At 42.2% G+C, this 15242-nt stretch overlaps 1 protein-coding gene across 1 annotated transcript in view; it reads right to left on the reverse strand.

Moving 5' to 3' along the window:
• Positions 1–1262: 1262 nt before the first annotated feature.
• UNC5C (unc-5 netrin receptor C) overlaps positions 1263–15242 on the reverse strand; it is a gene marked incomplete at its 3' end in the record, with an annotated part of 146084 nt that continues 132104 nt past the window's right edge. Inside the window, exons 14-16 of the mRNA XM_006037290.1 lie at positions 13721–13954; positions 3255–3404; positions 1263–1427 (exon numbers count right to left, since the gene is read on the reverse strand). Of these exons, the coding sequence (XP_006037352.1) occupies positions 1263–1427; positions 3255–3404; positions 13721–13954 (549 nt within the window). The remainder of the gene's footprint in view (positions 1428–3254; positions 3405–13720; positions 13955–15242) is intronic.

Raw genomic sequence — 15242 nt, forward strand, 5'->3', positions numbered from 1 at the left:
TCTTCTAGGGTAGTGCAATCCTTCAAGTCCTAAATTAAGGTGTTCAGAATTATTTTGACCAAATTGTTGTCATTGTTGAAATTGCAAAACCTTAGTTAAAACCAAGTATTTTCACAGATACTAGTTACTTATGCCTGGCAGTAACAGATGGAAGGCAAGCTTATTGAAGATCTAATATCTGATATTACTGATTTCATAGCAGTTATTGTAGGGTCAGAACAGATTGGTTTGTATTGACACAGCATATTTAGGCTGAGTGGGTACATCTACATGTGCATCTAAAGTGTCAGCGACTACATGTATGCAGCATTTACTGTGCAGTAAATTAGGCCTAATACCAACCCCCAAAAAAGTTCTAGATTAACTGTGCAGTACCAGTCAGCCCAGACAGAAGGGAGCAGGGGCAGGGGGAATTTCTCCACAAGTAGAATTCCCCCCTAGCCCTGTGCCAAGCCAGACAATCCCAGCTTGGCACAGGGCTCACAAGGGAGCTGCCCCACAAGTGGGACAGTTCCCCACTTGCCCCGTGCTGAGGGGCTGGCAGGGAGTTACCCCAGAAGTGACACAGGTCCCCCCATGCTGAAGCCAAAACCTGACACCCGTCCCCCCTGCCAGCCTGGGGCTGGTACCCAAGGGGGTCTGAAGTTCCCCCTGGCTGCTGCAGAGGCCCAGACAGGGCTGCAGCAGCCCTGCACTGAACTGCTCCCATCTGGAGCAGGTGTAGATGCATTCCTGGCCATATGTTAATGCACCTTAAGGAACAGTACTGCACAGTAACCTTAATGTGCGTTAATTACAAGTGTAGACATGGGCAATGAGTAGATTGCTGGAGGACCTGGACACTGTATGCTTCATGAGGTAGATCTTCTCCACGTGAGCAGGTGAAGGAAGAAACCACACACAGAAAGGAAAAAGACAAGGCACGTTTCCATCATTGCTTTCTTGACTCTTTTAAAGGAAGGGTGTTATCTTCCATAAAAGAGTGTGAAAAGAAAAGCCAACAAAGCAGTAAAGAGAGCCGTAAGGGAAGAGAAAAGACGACAGTTAAATCTATCCTTTTACCTAACTTGAATGAGAAAGAAAAGTACCTTCACCTCTCCTTAGGAAGGAGAAAGATTGGAAAGCCTATAGCCTCCCAGCATCAAGAAAGAAAGAAAATTAAAGGATGTGCCAAGCAAGAATAACTGGGTATGTGGATATGTCAAGATGTGTGTCACCTCCTTTTCCCTCATTGCTTAGTGTGGAGATAGCTGGATCTTTACCTCTGATACCGTACAGTTGAGCTGGAAGATCTGTCCTTCTCCTTCAACCTGCCGTACACAGAGTTTACAAACAAGCTCCACCGTGCTCAGGCTGAACCTTTCCAGAGTAAAGGTACAGTGTAGGTTTCTTTGACACCCACTCCAGATGTGGTAAAAGGGAATTTCCTGCAAGAGGAAAAGGGAAAAGTAAGGAACAGTTTAAATATGCTCATCAACAGTCATGGCATATCTCATCAGGTTTTCAGCTCAGCTCTCAGAAAGCATCAGAAAGTGTGAATTCAGCAAATGGACTCATGAGTCTTGTAAGGAACTTCTGTGCAGGAAAAAGAAGAACTTACCTCTGCCATTCTGGATGATCACCTACATCCTAGCACTATTCTAAACATTCTGTGACAGGGTGATGTCCTGAGGCCAATTACTCCACTGGCCTGCCCGCCTGGCCAGGGCAATCCACTCACCTGTCTCTCCTGCCACACCTTTTGATGTAATTAAGAAGTTGTTTCTAGGCAGGAGGCTACTCTTTTATGCCCTAATACCAAGAGTGTAATACACGACTCCAATTGCCTCTATATCATGTCCCAACTCGCAGGTGTTATACTACTATCTTTCACTTCTGTACCCTTCTGGTGCCGGGCTCTGCACCCCAGTAGCTGTGCCCTCCTGGTGCCTCTCTCTCTCTCTCTGTGCCTAACACTGGACTTTACCTAAATCATATGACCCTTTCTGCAGGCACTAATGAGGCCTCCAAACCTCCCCTTATAGCCTCATCCCGGTTCTCCGGTGCAAACATAAACAAAAGCATAAGCCCTAGGCTATAACTTAAACATTATCAGTGACAACCATGCTGTGTCCCCTTAAGGGGACAAACTTCAATCCTTAGTACAGCATGCTCCCCAGCCTAAGTACCTGGGAGGCTCCTAAAGTCTTGCAGCATTCAGTAGCAAAGCAAGCAGCACCAGGTCTCAGGTAGCTTCCTCATGCAGGAGCTCCTTCCCTGGCAGTTGCCAGATAGTCTTCCTGCAAGCTCCAGCCCTGGATGTATATACCCCCAAATCCTGCCTCCTTCTGGTCATGTGACACTTGTAGGTGCTTCCCAATTACCCCCTTAGGCTGTTACCCCCAGTGACCCGCAGCTATGGAGCTCTGCTTAGCCTGCAGACCTCCCATGCCAGGCTGCTTCAGTCTTAAAGGAGCAGGCATGTCTTAGTGCCCTGCTACAGTCTTCATGAACAAGTGTGCATTGCACTGGAGCCCTAGCAAGTGAAGGATGAGATGGAGAGGAAAAAAAGAATTTAATCTTTACTTGATCCTTCAGTGAGGAAAATCCTTAATATATCCAAGGGTGTTCCACTGTTCTCTCTCAAACTTTACAAAGAGATGTGTGTGTTTGTGCATAAGTGTTTTATCCTTTCTTAAGACCAAACCCTAATGGAGTACAAAAGGCCTGGTCACCCTAATATCTCCATGAAACCTTCACTTGCCAAGAGTGGGCCCTATTCTAGAAACAGCCAGAAGGGTGCATATATTTTGGCAGTAGCAGCCCCTGTGCACAAATACTCAATTCTAATTCCCACTCTCTTTGCATTGAATAGTCCTACCTGTAGTGGATTTTCTAATTTTCTAATCACACTGACCAAAATTTCTTTCCCAGTGTGTTAAGATGAAATTTTGATTTTCATTTAAAAAACAAACACATTCTGGGCTGCTATTGCTCAGTTTAGCAATAATGAAGATGGTTAATAGAACCTGAATATTCTACTCCATTGGACTGATTAAAGAAATTAAAACTAGACAATGCATAATACAATGGAGAGGACTGGTATTCAATAGAGAAGACTGTATAGGCAGGAATATCAGAGGGCAGAAACCTAAACCGATGGTGTGTACTTTAAAAAAAAAATAGTGTACATTTGTGTACTACTGTATGACTTCAGGCCCTTCTAATGTGGCCCATGCTTGTCCATCACTGTTTAAACAATCTGTAATTCTTACCTGGTATTTAGCAAGCAATTTGCTCTTCCAGAGAGAGTGAGCGATATCATGAATAGACAAACGGAGGTTGTGGGTGCTTCCCTTAAAATGCAGAGCCTTTGGTTCTTCCAGTAACTGTCCTCCCATCTGCCTCTCCAGCTGTAGAACTTCCTGTTATAGACAGAAAGTAGTCACCTTGTGATCAGAGACATTATTTACAAATGTGTTATAAAATGTCATGCTGTACTTCTGCTTCTGGAAGATTAACTACTACAGATACAGTCTGTATAACAGGGAATACAGGCACCCAGATCAACCAACTGACCTATCTATCTGTCTTGTCTGGCTGTCTACCTACCTACTTATCTACTGGAAAGAAAAACATCTCAGTGAGCACATCTACACGAGACAATGACTGTGCAGTAGCTGAAAAATACTGTGCAGTAGCACGTCGTAGCACAATGTTAATGCACTATTGCACAGTATTATTAGGCTACTGTGCAGTAGTGTCACTAAAAGACATTTGCTGGAACTACTGCACAGTAACTCCAGTTACTGCACATTTATTTAGTACTTGATTATACAAGTACTAAATAAATGCACAGAAACCACTACACAGTACTGTCTCATGTAGATGCGCCCAATATGCACATACATAATTATAGAAACCTCATTTGTACTAGGCTGCCGAAGCAAAATCGTACACAGCACTCCTAATACTAATACATTGGGATTCCAAGAGCACAAATATGGCTTGCATTAGCCAGCAGAACTTCACATATGTATATTTCCATTTGGAAAATGCAGCATTACATGATGTGCTGGGTCCCATATGAGGCTTGCTTAATTGCTGTGAGATTCAAAGCCTGTGCATAGAAGAAGCCCTTGCATATTGATCAAGTGTCACCTTGGACAGTTTGCCTCCCTGAAAGGCCTTTTAATAGCATCTTTTATATTTTCCCTTAAAGAGCCTCTATATAAGATGTGATCCCATTAGCTCATATCAGATAAGTACTACTGGCCAATCAGATTTTGGCCCATTTTAAAACATACTATGAAGCAGGATACGCAATAAAAATGTTACACCTTCAGAGGGCTATTTTGCAAACAAAATACTTCTGAAAACAATGCAAAACATGAGAGAGAGCAGTGCTAGAGAAGGATGTACTTAAGCATGAAAGTGCAGGTCATACAGTGACTGATGAGACTGAAAAAGGCCATTGCTCTGCTACAGAAAAGTATAATATATGTCTAGGACTATTAACATGTACGGTGGATAGTGAATCTCCTCATCATCTCTGCATATTACCACAATGATAGTTAGGCCAACTGAAGCATGCATGAAAGACAAAAGTATTTATGTTCTTTTCCTATATAAACACAGCCAGAAAGGTAATCACATATAGGCATAATCATTACCATACATACAAAATACTTCATGCATGCAGAGACATACGCACACACATGCAGTTCCATGTGCCAGACAGAGACTATGGAAATTAAGAACAGAAAGTAAAGCCCAGAGAAACTGAAGTTGCTTCCACATCAACAGTGAGGCCTAATGAGCTACTGTTGAACACGTTCAGTATCTAGTTAACATAATAGAGAAAGCCAATGTCCCCAACGAACCTGGCACCTGACAAATTCTAAAGCTAAAATGATGTTTGTTCATTACCCATTAGAAGAAAAGAAACATAATTAGAAACCTTTTAGATTAAGATTTTGCCAATCAATCAGTTCCAGCTTCTTTCCAGTGCACCCTAATTACCTCATCAAGATGTCTAAAGAGCAATCGATACTAATTATCTGATTACTATAGATCTTCATTAAGTCCAAATTATCTCCCTGGGATGCCTAAAAGAAGATTCATGGTATTCCATGAGATAATTGAACCTACCCATGTAATCAAACAAACATACTGTACTGGCGTATAGATTTAAACAACAGACACTGTGCGTATTGAGCAGCCCCGAGAGCACGTATCTACTTTCTGCAACATTTAAGTTGTGACAACAGAAGGAACTGCAAGTGTTCAGTACTAGTGAGAAGAGAAAGTATAACAGATATAGGTGTGGAACTGTAGGCATTCAAGTATAAAATGTTAGTCTTAAAGTATGATGTGTGTGTATGTGAAGAGAAAAACCATGTGTAAGCTTCCATTTAAAAAGGATGAGGGTGAAATGAATGCTAATAGATAGAAATAGAAAATTAATGATAGGTTCTCTTAGTTCATCACCTAACTTTCAGAATGCTGATATAGGCATGCCACTTGGCCTTAAGACTTTATCCATTCTACTTTTATAGTACTGTCTCTTTGTCTGCCTAATGTACACCACAATGCCCTTCTAAGATAGTGACCGTCTTTCAGGTTGCAATGACCTTCCAACCTGAAAGATACTTTTACCCAGCAAGGACTCTCCAGCAAACACCATAGATTGTGTATTTGAATGAGCCACACAAATACCTTGCAATAACCTACCACAATACAAAAACAAAACTCTCACCAATCACACTTCCCTGGTTGTTACATACCATTACATACTGGAACCTGGAAGAAGGATCATCAAACAACTACATTCTTTAATAAAAAAATAGATTGGAGGGAAATATTCCCAAATCCCCTGCTCTGGGCCTTTAAACAACACCCAAACTTGGGCCAAGCTCCCCTCCAATCAACAGACTCCAGATGGGACAGAACCAGGCCTCAACAATAAATGCAAAACCTGTTAACACATCTCCAGCTTTGCAACAGTGAATGCCCCTTGCGACAAAATCAAAAAATTCCACGGATTCCACACATGTACATCACAGAACATGGTATGTCTCATCCAGTCTACCAGAGTTCCTCATGGAAACCATGCGAGTGAAACTAGACAGGAACTATGCATCAAAATGAACTCTCTCACAGAAAAAATACAGGATCTTCATAAAGTCTGTGTGCACTTTTAAACATGAATACGTTAATATCTTAGGTTGTAGGTATGATAGAAACAATCTGTAAATGGCATTTAAAAGCAAATTTATTAAAGTTTTAGGATAACTAGAGTACACAATGCTAGACTTCATAAGTAATAACAAATTTAGATTAGACATCAGGAAGAACTTCTTTATGGTAAGACTGACTAGAATCCAGAATGGGCTTCCAGGGGAGGTGGTGCTCTCCCATATCTTGGAGGTCTTTAAGAGGAGACTGGACAAGCACCAGGCTGGGGTCATTTGACCCCAGCGCTATTTCCTGCCCAGGGCAGGGGGTCGGACTCAATGATCTACCAAGGTCCCTTCCGACCCTAAAAATCTATGAAATCTATTAAATCTATTAAATTTATTCTTAAATAAGATGGAGCTCCATGCCACTATGCTCTGAATGCACGACAGTTCCTAAATGACATTTTTCCCAGAGAAGAGGATAGGCAGATGTGGACCAATTGCTTGGCCACCTCGTTCACCTGACCTGTCGCCGTTGGACTTCTTTTCATGGGGACATGTTAAAAGTGTAGTTTACTTGTCAAAACCATGTTCTTTGATGGAACTTAGGGCTAGGATCACCAATGCAATTAGTGTAGTAACTCAAGAGCAACTGGGAAATGTTTTCAAGGAGTTGGAAGATCAGATTGAGCAGTGTATCATGATGGATGGTGGTTATGTTGAAGTCTAGCATTGTGTACTCTAGTTGTCCAAAAACTCTAATTAATTTGCTTTTAAAATGCCATTTACAGATTGTTTCTATAATACCTACAACCTTAGTTATTAAAGTTTAAAAATGTACAAGGACTTTATGAAGACCCTATATAAAGGACAAAGATACCCAGACACTGAGAGAAGCACAGTTTTCACAGAATACATGCTCCCTCTCCAATCTCACAATTCTCATGCTTAAAGGGATTTACAAAACACCTCCAGAAGACAGACCTGGGAACAGAAATTTATAACTCTACAAGGCAATAAAAATCTGAACTTATAACAGTCAATGGATTCATGGCTCATTACAACTTAGCAAATACTGCCAATAAGTTCCTTGAACTTCACAGGTAGTAGCTGCCCCCTTCTTGACTGGTTTTGCTCTGCTACTGACTAGATTGCATGTTCTACTGCACCTTTTTTTATCTTATAATGGCTCCTGATAGCACCTCATCATTCATACTTCACAGCCCTCCTGCATCCCTCCAAATGGACTGTTTGAATATGCCTGGACTCTGTTCTCTGATATGTAGCTCAGCTTTCATTTTCTTCTCTGGCTCAGACTTGAGGAAGGTCAGAGCTCTCCCAAATATACAACTTGTCCAATAAAAGATATCACAAAAATCATTCTCTCTCAAACATTTCTTTGACCATGAATACTGCAACAACATTCCAACTCATACAGCAGAAGAAACACAAGGCATGGGTTTGTCCCTTTTTAGTTCTAAAACCTGGCCATGTAGTATGCCCTTCCACTGAAGAATTAATTCACACCTTACTATATAAGAACGGTCATGATGCCAGCAACAGGACATTATCTCATACCGTTATAGGTAAGGGCCTAGTAACATTCGTCTTTCAATAACAGCTCTAGTTCAGCGAGCTCAGACAGACCATGTAGGTGAAGTAATTGCTACCATTATTCTGAAGTTGTCTCTTAATTAAAGGCACACTAAGAATCAATGACATTTAATATATGCTTTTTTTTTGCTTCCAAAAGATCTGATTTACTTTTCTCAATTAGATGAAGGAATGCGCATAAACTTAAACCCAAACAATGTAGAATAATCTGCTCTGAGAAAGCCAAATATGACACAGAGAGAGGGACTGGAGTAAAAGCAGATCTGTTAAACTGTGATCTGCTTCATTGATCTAGTGTGACAGAAGACTTGTGGATCAGTCTCTCCAGTGATTATCTTATTGACTAAATGAGCTCAGATATTACTGCAATAAAGCCATATGAGTAGATGATGGATAGATGGATAATTAGAAACAAAGCACTACTACTCAAACTTTTCTATACTGTGACCCTACATAACAACAGAAAAATTAAAGGGCACTTACCCATCTAATCATAAAGAAACAGATGGTAATTATGATGCCCCTGAAACCTCTTTGCAGCCCCCAAGAGTCACAACTTCCTGCCTGAGAACATGTAGCATGAAGAAAACTGCACTACTGATTGGTGTTAAAGCAGGAGTAAGCAATTCTGCTTCACAAACACAGAGAAGAGAAACAAGCAGGCTTCACAATAACCATACCATTATTTATGACAAGTCATTAGACTCTCTTACAGTACCAAAGGCTTAGTTGATTCTGGAGAGAGAGCTTACTCTGCACGATTAGAGGGGAAAGTCTGTTGGAGCATACAGCATATGCTTAGATAGCAACCGCTCAACTTCCTTTGGTGGTTGCTAGTAAGGGTATAGCAAGTGTCAGACTACCTCTTCATTATAAATAATAATGGAATGCATTTGATTGCCTATTAAAATAAATACATAACCCCATCAAAGGCTACTCCAAACTTCAGATGTCTCAATGTGAAAACAATTGCCTTATTCATCAAGCCAGAGCAATTGATCTATTGACACAATCTTGGCTCTCAACAAAAGGTGTAAGGAGAAAAAAATAGATGATCTTACCGCCGCCCCCCCCCGCCCCTTGCCTCCAACCCCCATCCCTTTTATTTGCTACTCAACTCACATTTAATATAACATAATTTCAGTCACACCGCTGTGAAGGATGCAGGTTCAGCAACCTCTCCCCAGGGAAGCTAAGGAATTCCACCCTGTATCTCAAATGTGGCTACCGCTGTTCTAAGATTCCCAAGCCACAAATTGTTTTTTAGATTTGAGATTTTTTTAAATCTGTTAAAGCTCTGAGCTGCCCTTATTCCCACCCTCCAAGTTTTCACCCCATCCATCAAGGTACCAGGAAACAACTGCCATCTTTCCCATTATGTTCTAAATCCCCTCTTATTATTTACATTGTCATAGTGCCCAAGGGCCTCAGTCATGCACTTGGGGCTCACTATGCCAGGCACTGTTCAAATATGGATAAAAACATAAAATCTTTCTGCAGCCCAACAGTGATGCTCATCAGTTGGCCAGAAGAGCTGCCACAAGCAGCACATTCCCAGTCCCATCATTCTACAGTGCAAGAGACTGGGGTCCAAATTCAAATTTAGGTCTCAGAGATGGCAGTCCAAAATGATACTATCAAACCAAGTGTTAAAAATAATGTTATGTTAACACGGATTTTAGTCAAATTTAAAGCTTCTTTCATTTCTACTCATTGTGGCAGAACATTGCAGCAATGGGGCCTTGTCACATAGGGCTTTATCAGATCTATGAATGCTATAAATCTTACTGTATTCATTTAGAAGCCTCTATTCTGAAGCTAGCCCATTTTTCTCTTATATAAGCTCTTTATTTTTGAGGAAGTTGATTCATAGAGTTTAAGGCCACAAGATCATGGCCTTAAATTTAGGAATCTTAACTCCTATATATCCTAGGCCTTTAAATTTCATGCCGTTAACACTGTGCTAAGTCTAATAAATTAAGTTTACTACCGGATAACTTTGGTTTGGTTAAAGCACACTTTCCACAATGGGATCCATTCTTGAGCTGAAAACATCAAGGTTAGGGACAGAAATTACACATATACTGGTATAAGTGATGGGAAACCAGTTCAAATCTGTAACACAACAAAGCTAGGGACAGACATTAGACAAACTGGTTTAAGTGATCAGAACCCTGCAACAGAACAGACATTCAGTGTATATAAACCAGTCTGAAAATGACTGAAACCGGTTTGAGATAAACCTGGTTGAATGTAGTATCAGACTTAACTGATTTGCATGAAACCTGTTTATGCAATGTCTGTTTTAGACCCCTTCCTGGTTTAAATTAAACAAGAGTCCCCCAGAATCCCAGATGTTTTGCACCCCTGAGCGGGGCTCTCTGTTCTACAGCAGGGCTGCCCCGCCTCTCCGCTCCCTTGCTAGAGCTCTGGCAGAGACTGCAAGCACAGTGGCATCTCCCTGGCTTCCTCCTGAGCCCCTCTCACCACTTGCTGTTCAAGCAGGAATTCCCCCCTCCCTGCTCCCACAGGATGGGCCATAGCCAGCATGTGGTATGCTAGCTAATGCTGAGAGGTGTCTGTTTAAGGCAGGCAGGACAAAAGCAGACAGGACAGTGCCCGCTTAGCGCTTTCTGGAACTAATCAACAGGTAGCTGGTAATGTCCCTCTATTCCTTCCTGGGAAAAAAGTTGTTCAAGAAGAGCTTGAACTAATGAGAGGCTTTTGTTTGTTTTGATGGGGTGCTAAATGCTATGTTACTCCCTGTGTAACTTCCTGCTGTGTAACTAAATGCTGTGTAACTCCCTAGCTGGTCAGGAGCAGCGAGGGATGGAAACAATCTCTCCCTAATCAGAGTGTCCTCCTGGGGCCTGGCTACATCCCTCACCGCCTCAGCTCAGCACTGTTGAAAGGAAGGGAGGGCCACTCTAGTACCCCACTAGTTTCTAGTCAGAGCCAGTGCAGGCATGTGCCTGCATTTCTTCAGTCCAGAAAAAATGTCTGTATGGTTACAAACTGGTTCAGCCTAGCCAGGTTAAACTAATCTGCAAAGATTGACTCATTTTAGGCTCAGGCTTTTAAAATGTCTGTCCCTAGGCCAGAAGTTCAGTGCACATAAACCACTTTCAAAATGGCTAAACCCAGTTGAAGATAAACCTGGATGGATATAGTATCAGACTTTACTGATTAAATCAGTTAATTGAACTTCTGTCCCAGATCCCCTCCAGATTCAGGTTAACTCACAGTCCCCTGCATCCCAGGATGCTTTGCATATGCTCTGCAAGCCCTCCCTCACAGGGTGGATGGGCTGGCATTGCCCATGCTGTCTGCTGCAGCCAAGCAGGGAGGCATGCTTTAGCACCCTCCGGCTTTTGGCCTGAGCCACTGCAGGCATGTGGCTGCATTTCCGGAATTAAAAGTGGATGCCTGTTTACTTGCATATCAAATCAATCTACACAGCTTAGATTAACCTGCAGAAATTGAATTGAATCAGCCTCCGGCTTTTTGACTGAAAAATAAAGTCCTTATCTTTTGTATGGGAAAGTAGGAGAAAGCAGGAGATGCCATTGCGTCTTTGGGGAGGGCACAGGGCACTAGGGTGCTTCAGCCACCATAACTTCTGGCAGCAGAAGCAGACACCACAAGAAAGCTGCTAGTGCATTCATGTCTGTATGGTTTCTGGTGGTCATATTTGACTCTGTGTGGCTCCATTGTCATGTGCTGCAGGCAAAGTAGACTGTGTGGCTGGAATCAGATGGGCAGGCATGTGTGGTCTGTGAACTACAAACCTCTTTGCAGCACCAAAAACCACACACATTGCACGTTAAACTGTGTGTGGTGATGCTAATTTGCAGTGCTGGGGAAAAAAATTGCTACCAGGATTTACTATTCCCTGGCTGCCTAGGGTGCAGTGTACCTTGAGACAGGGGAGCAGGCAGCCCTGAACTGGCTGCTCCACTGTTTCTGTGTGCTTCAGCATGGGGGCTCCACTGAGCAGCTCCTGCATGGAGGCACATGGACCCCCCCACACTGAGGCACCCTGCACCCCAGCCAGCCAGGGACTGCATTACTTCAGTCCAGAAGAAATGCCTGTATGGTGCAGGGAGTGGCTGGCTGGGGTGTGGGGTGCCTCAGTGTGGGGACTGTAGTATGCAGAGATGGAGGAGAAGGCAGCCCAGGGCTGCCTGCTTTCCCATCTCCACATCACTCCTTGGCTAGCTGGGATCTAGCCAGCACCCCCTGGACCCTGTGCTACAGCCAGCACCCCCTTGCAGCACATGAAGCAGTGGGACAATGAGTCCCAGGAGTTGACATTATGCAAAGAAGTGTCAAAATGTGACCACTGCCAGCTGCTGGGTGGTGGCAGAAGCCTTCTTTCAGTTAGAGAGATTACTTTGATGGTAGAAAGCAGGAGAGAGATCCTGATACAGGGGCTAATGCAATAAACCTCTGAATGTAAAAACACTGAAAATGTTCATGGTGAAAGACAGTAGTAAAGACAAGGCCTATTTGAATTCATCTTTGACTGCTCAAGTCTTCTACTCTGAAACTCATAGCAGCATTCAAACAACTTCAGTGCTTGCTTCAGTTTGCTTTGAATTACTTACTTTCATCTCAGGTCTCAACAAATATATAGAAAATCCCACATGGACCCAAAGAAGTGCAGGCATAAAAGGGACCTTAGCTTTTGAAAGACGGTGCTTGGTATAGAAGCCCCTCTTCCCAATTTTGGGGAAAATCATACTGAGATAAGCACAACTGATGTCCTGGCAAACCATAATTCTCTATACCAGGCTCCAAAACTGTCAAAACAAAGCCCAATGCTGAGCAGCCAAACATGGAAAGCTATTCTTTCCTCTACCCTTCAGCCCATCACTTTGCTGAAATGGTGGTATCTATAGAAAGGGTTCTCAGTACCCAAGTGGCAGAGATAATAAACTGTAATACCCTTAAATATATGACACCAAAAAGTATTTGATATAAAAATGGAATGTACTGGTGACAATGAAACTCAGTGCTCTGAGAAATACAAACATTTCCCAGGTAGTTTACATATATGGATATGTCTAAGGCTTGTTCCCCAAGTAAAGCTGTTAAGAATCATCTTCTGTACGCAACATAAAAATGACAGTGCATAGATACTGGCAGTGCAGGTAATTAGCATCAAGCTTGTTTACAGAAAATCTTTTTATAACTTACAGAAAATCTTTGTATAACTTGCATTCATACAAAGATACGCATGAATTAATATTTTGATTAAAATGACTACCTACCCATCCTAGGCTATGCATTTATATGCACAAAAATTTATAAACACAAATACAGTGTGTGTGTGTGCTCTTAAGTATGCAGGGAGCATACTTACTTATATATGTGCTGGTATTATATGCAGCAAGAGTTAGGTATATATAGCTGTAAAAAGCAACAGCTTTGGTTTATTTCAATTGCAAATTCCCAGCACAAAAATGCACACACAGAGGTATAATAAAGCAATATAATAGCAGGCAGTGATTAACAACCCAGAAGCTTCTTTTATCATTATCAACTATTTACAAAGAGGCATTTATACATTTCCTCATCTCTGGGGAGCTGGCACTTAGCATTAAAAATACATGAATAACGAATGAAGCCCTGGTGCACCTTATGGCCTTTTAATAATGCAAAAATCTCAGAATTCAGGTTATGATACAGGTAAACAAAGGAACAAAGAATGATGGGTGGAAAATAGTTCAGCATTTGAGTGGAATCATTATGCAAAGGACAACTTGTGGGGTTTTTTTTCCTTTTTCTTTCTATAAAATAGTGGCTTGTTGTCAAGCTCTTCCCCTAATCAAAAAATATAGACTAGGGAATAGAAATTACAATAAACAGCACACTACTGAAGGGTCTATTCACTGCTATTACTGCGATCCAGACACAGCTAGCTGATTAAAGGGGGAGGCCATTACCTTAAGGGCATCCTGAGTGTCATCCAGGCAGTAGACTCGGATGCTGTATTCCAGTGATGAGCAGGACACTGGCCCAAAGATGGCCAGTTTGAGCCGCTTTGCTGCTGCTTTCGTGATCGACTGTCCCACCAAGGCATAGGTGCTGAGTGTTTCTGTCAGGATATGGCAAGCTTCTGAGTCCAGCTGAATATAGCATGGGGTAGTGAAGTTTTCTTCCCCAACCACCACCACATCCTAAGGGGTAAACAGGCACAGTTAGAGCTCTAGAGGCCCAACAGGACCGAGGACTGAGCTAGAATGGCCAAAGTCTACTCCAAGACAGGGCCTTGACTGCAGAATAACATTGCCAGCCTTACTTAAATGTCACAGAAGTTGCTCTAAATCTTTCCCTCTTACTCAACACTTAAAATTTTCCTACTTCTAGCTTTCTCTCTGAGTAGGAACAGGGAAAGGAAACTGAGTGTTGGGGGCTTGTTCCATCTAAATGCATCATTATTTTTGGTACTGCATGTTGCTGCTCTTAAAATGATGGGCAGAGCTGAGCAAATAATGAAAAGTATTGCTACTATTTTGTAAGAAAAATGTAATGCAAATTGTTGAATGAACCTTTTGATGAATATTATGTGACCAGCTCTAGTCATATGCATTCTATGAACTATTTAATTTAATATGAATCTTCATTTCTTAATCTTCATAATCAGTAGTGGCTAGAACTCAGACAGAAGAGGTAACCTCAATGATAGCTGAGTCACGGTACGTAGAGTATCACCTGTTGCTTCAGCTGTACATCAGTATAATCTTCTATTACAAGACTGCAAGGCAAAGACAAAATACATGCAAACCAAACACACACAAAATATTTTAACCAACTTTTTCCTTGTGCTTAGCAGAAAAGAACACTTTGGTTATGTTCCCCATTCACCACAGCACTGTATAGTCCTGATCATGCAGCAAGATGTTTTAACTGAAAAGAATGCAGCAGCAATAATAGACAGGGCTATTGCAAAGGCAGACAATGCCTTTGCATTGTCTGCCTTTGGGATGCACAGGGCTCTGTAGAATTCATCCACCTTATCTCAGCTGCCTTGAGGTGATGAGAATACCACTTGTAGTGGGGTGAGAAGCCAGGCTGGGAACAGATTCAGGACCTCTGGCTGAGGAAGGATGAATGCAGGATATCTGCAAAGGTTACATAATCTTTCTCAATAGCAAGAGTGAAGTATGAAGTGGTGATTACACACCCTTTACTGGCCATGTCATGAAAATTTATGCTGTCCAGGGCACAAAGTGCTAGCCAATGGCAATCCAAGCATCTGTTAGAGGGGGTTAGAGATGGAAGAACTGTTCCAGAAAAGAGCAGAAGAGGAGGCTCACTGTGCTAAAGGACCTGGTGGACTCTGCAGATGGTATATAGGCACTAGTCTGGAGTCAGCATGGGCACCTCCAGCAGGGCAACTGTGCTTTCAAGGACAGGAGTGGAATGGAGGAAAAGTCAAGGGGATGCCAGTAATGAACAGAAAAC

This window comes from Alligator sinensis, unplaced genomic scaffold, assembly GCF_000455745.1.
Source record: "Alligator sinensis unplaced genomic scaffold, ASM45574v1 scaffold1770_1, whole genome shotgun sequence".
NCBI lineage: Eukaryota > Metazoa > Chordata > Crocodylia > Alligatoridae > Alligator > Alligator sinensis.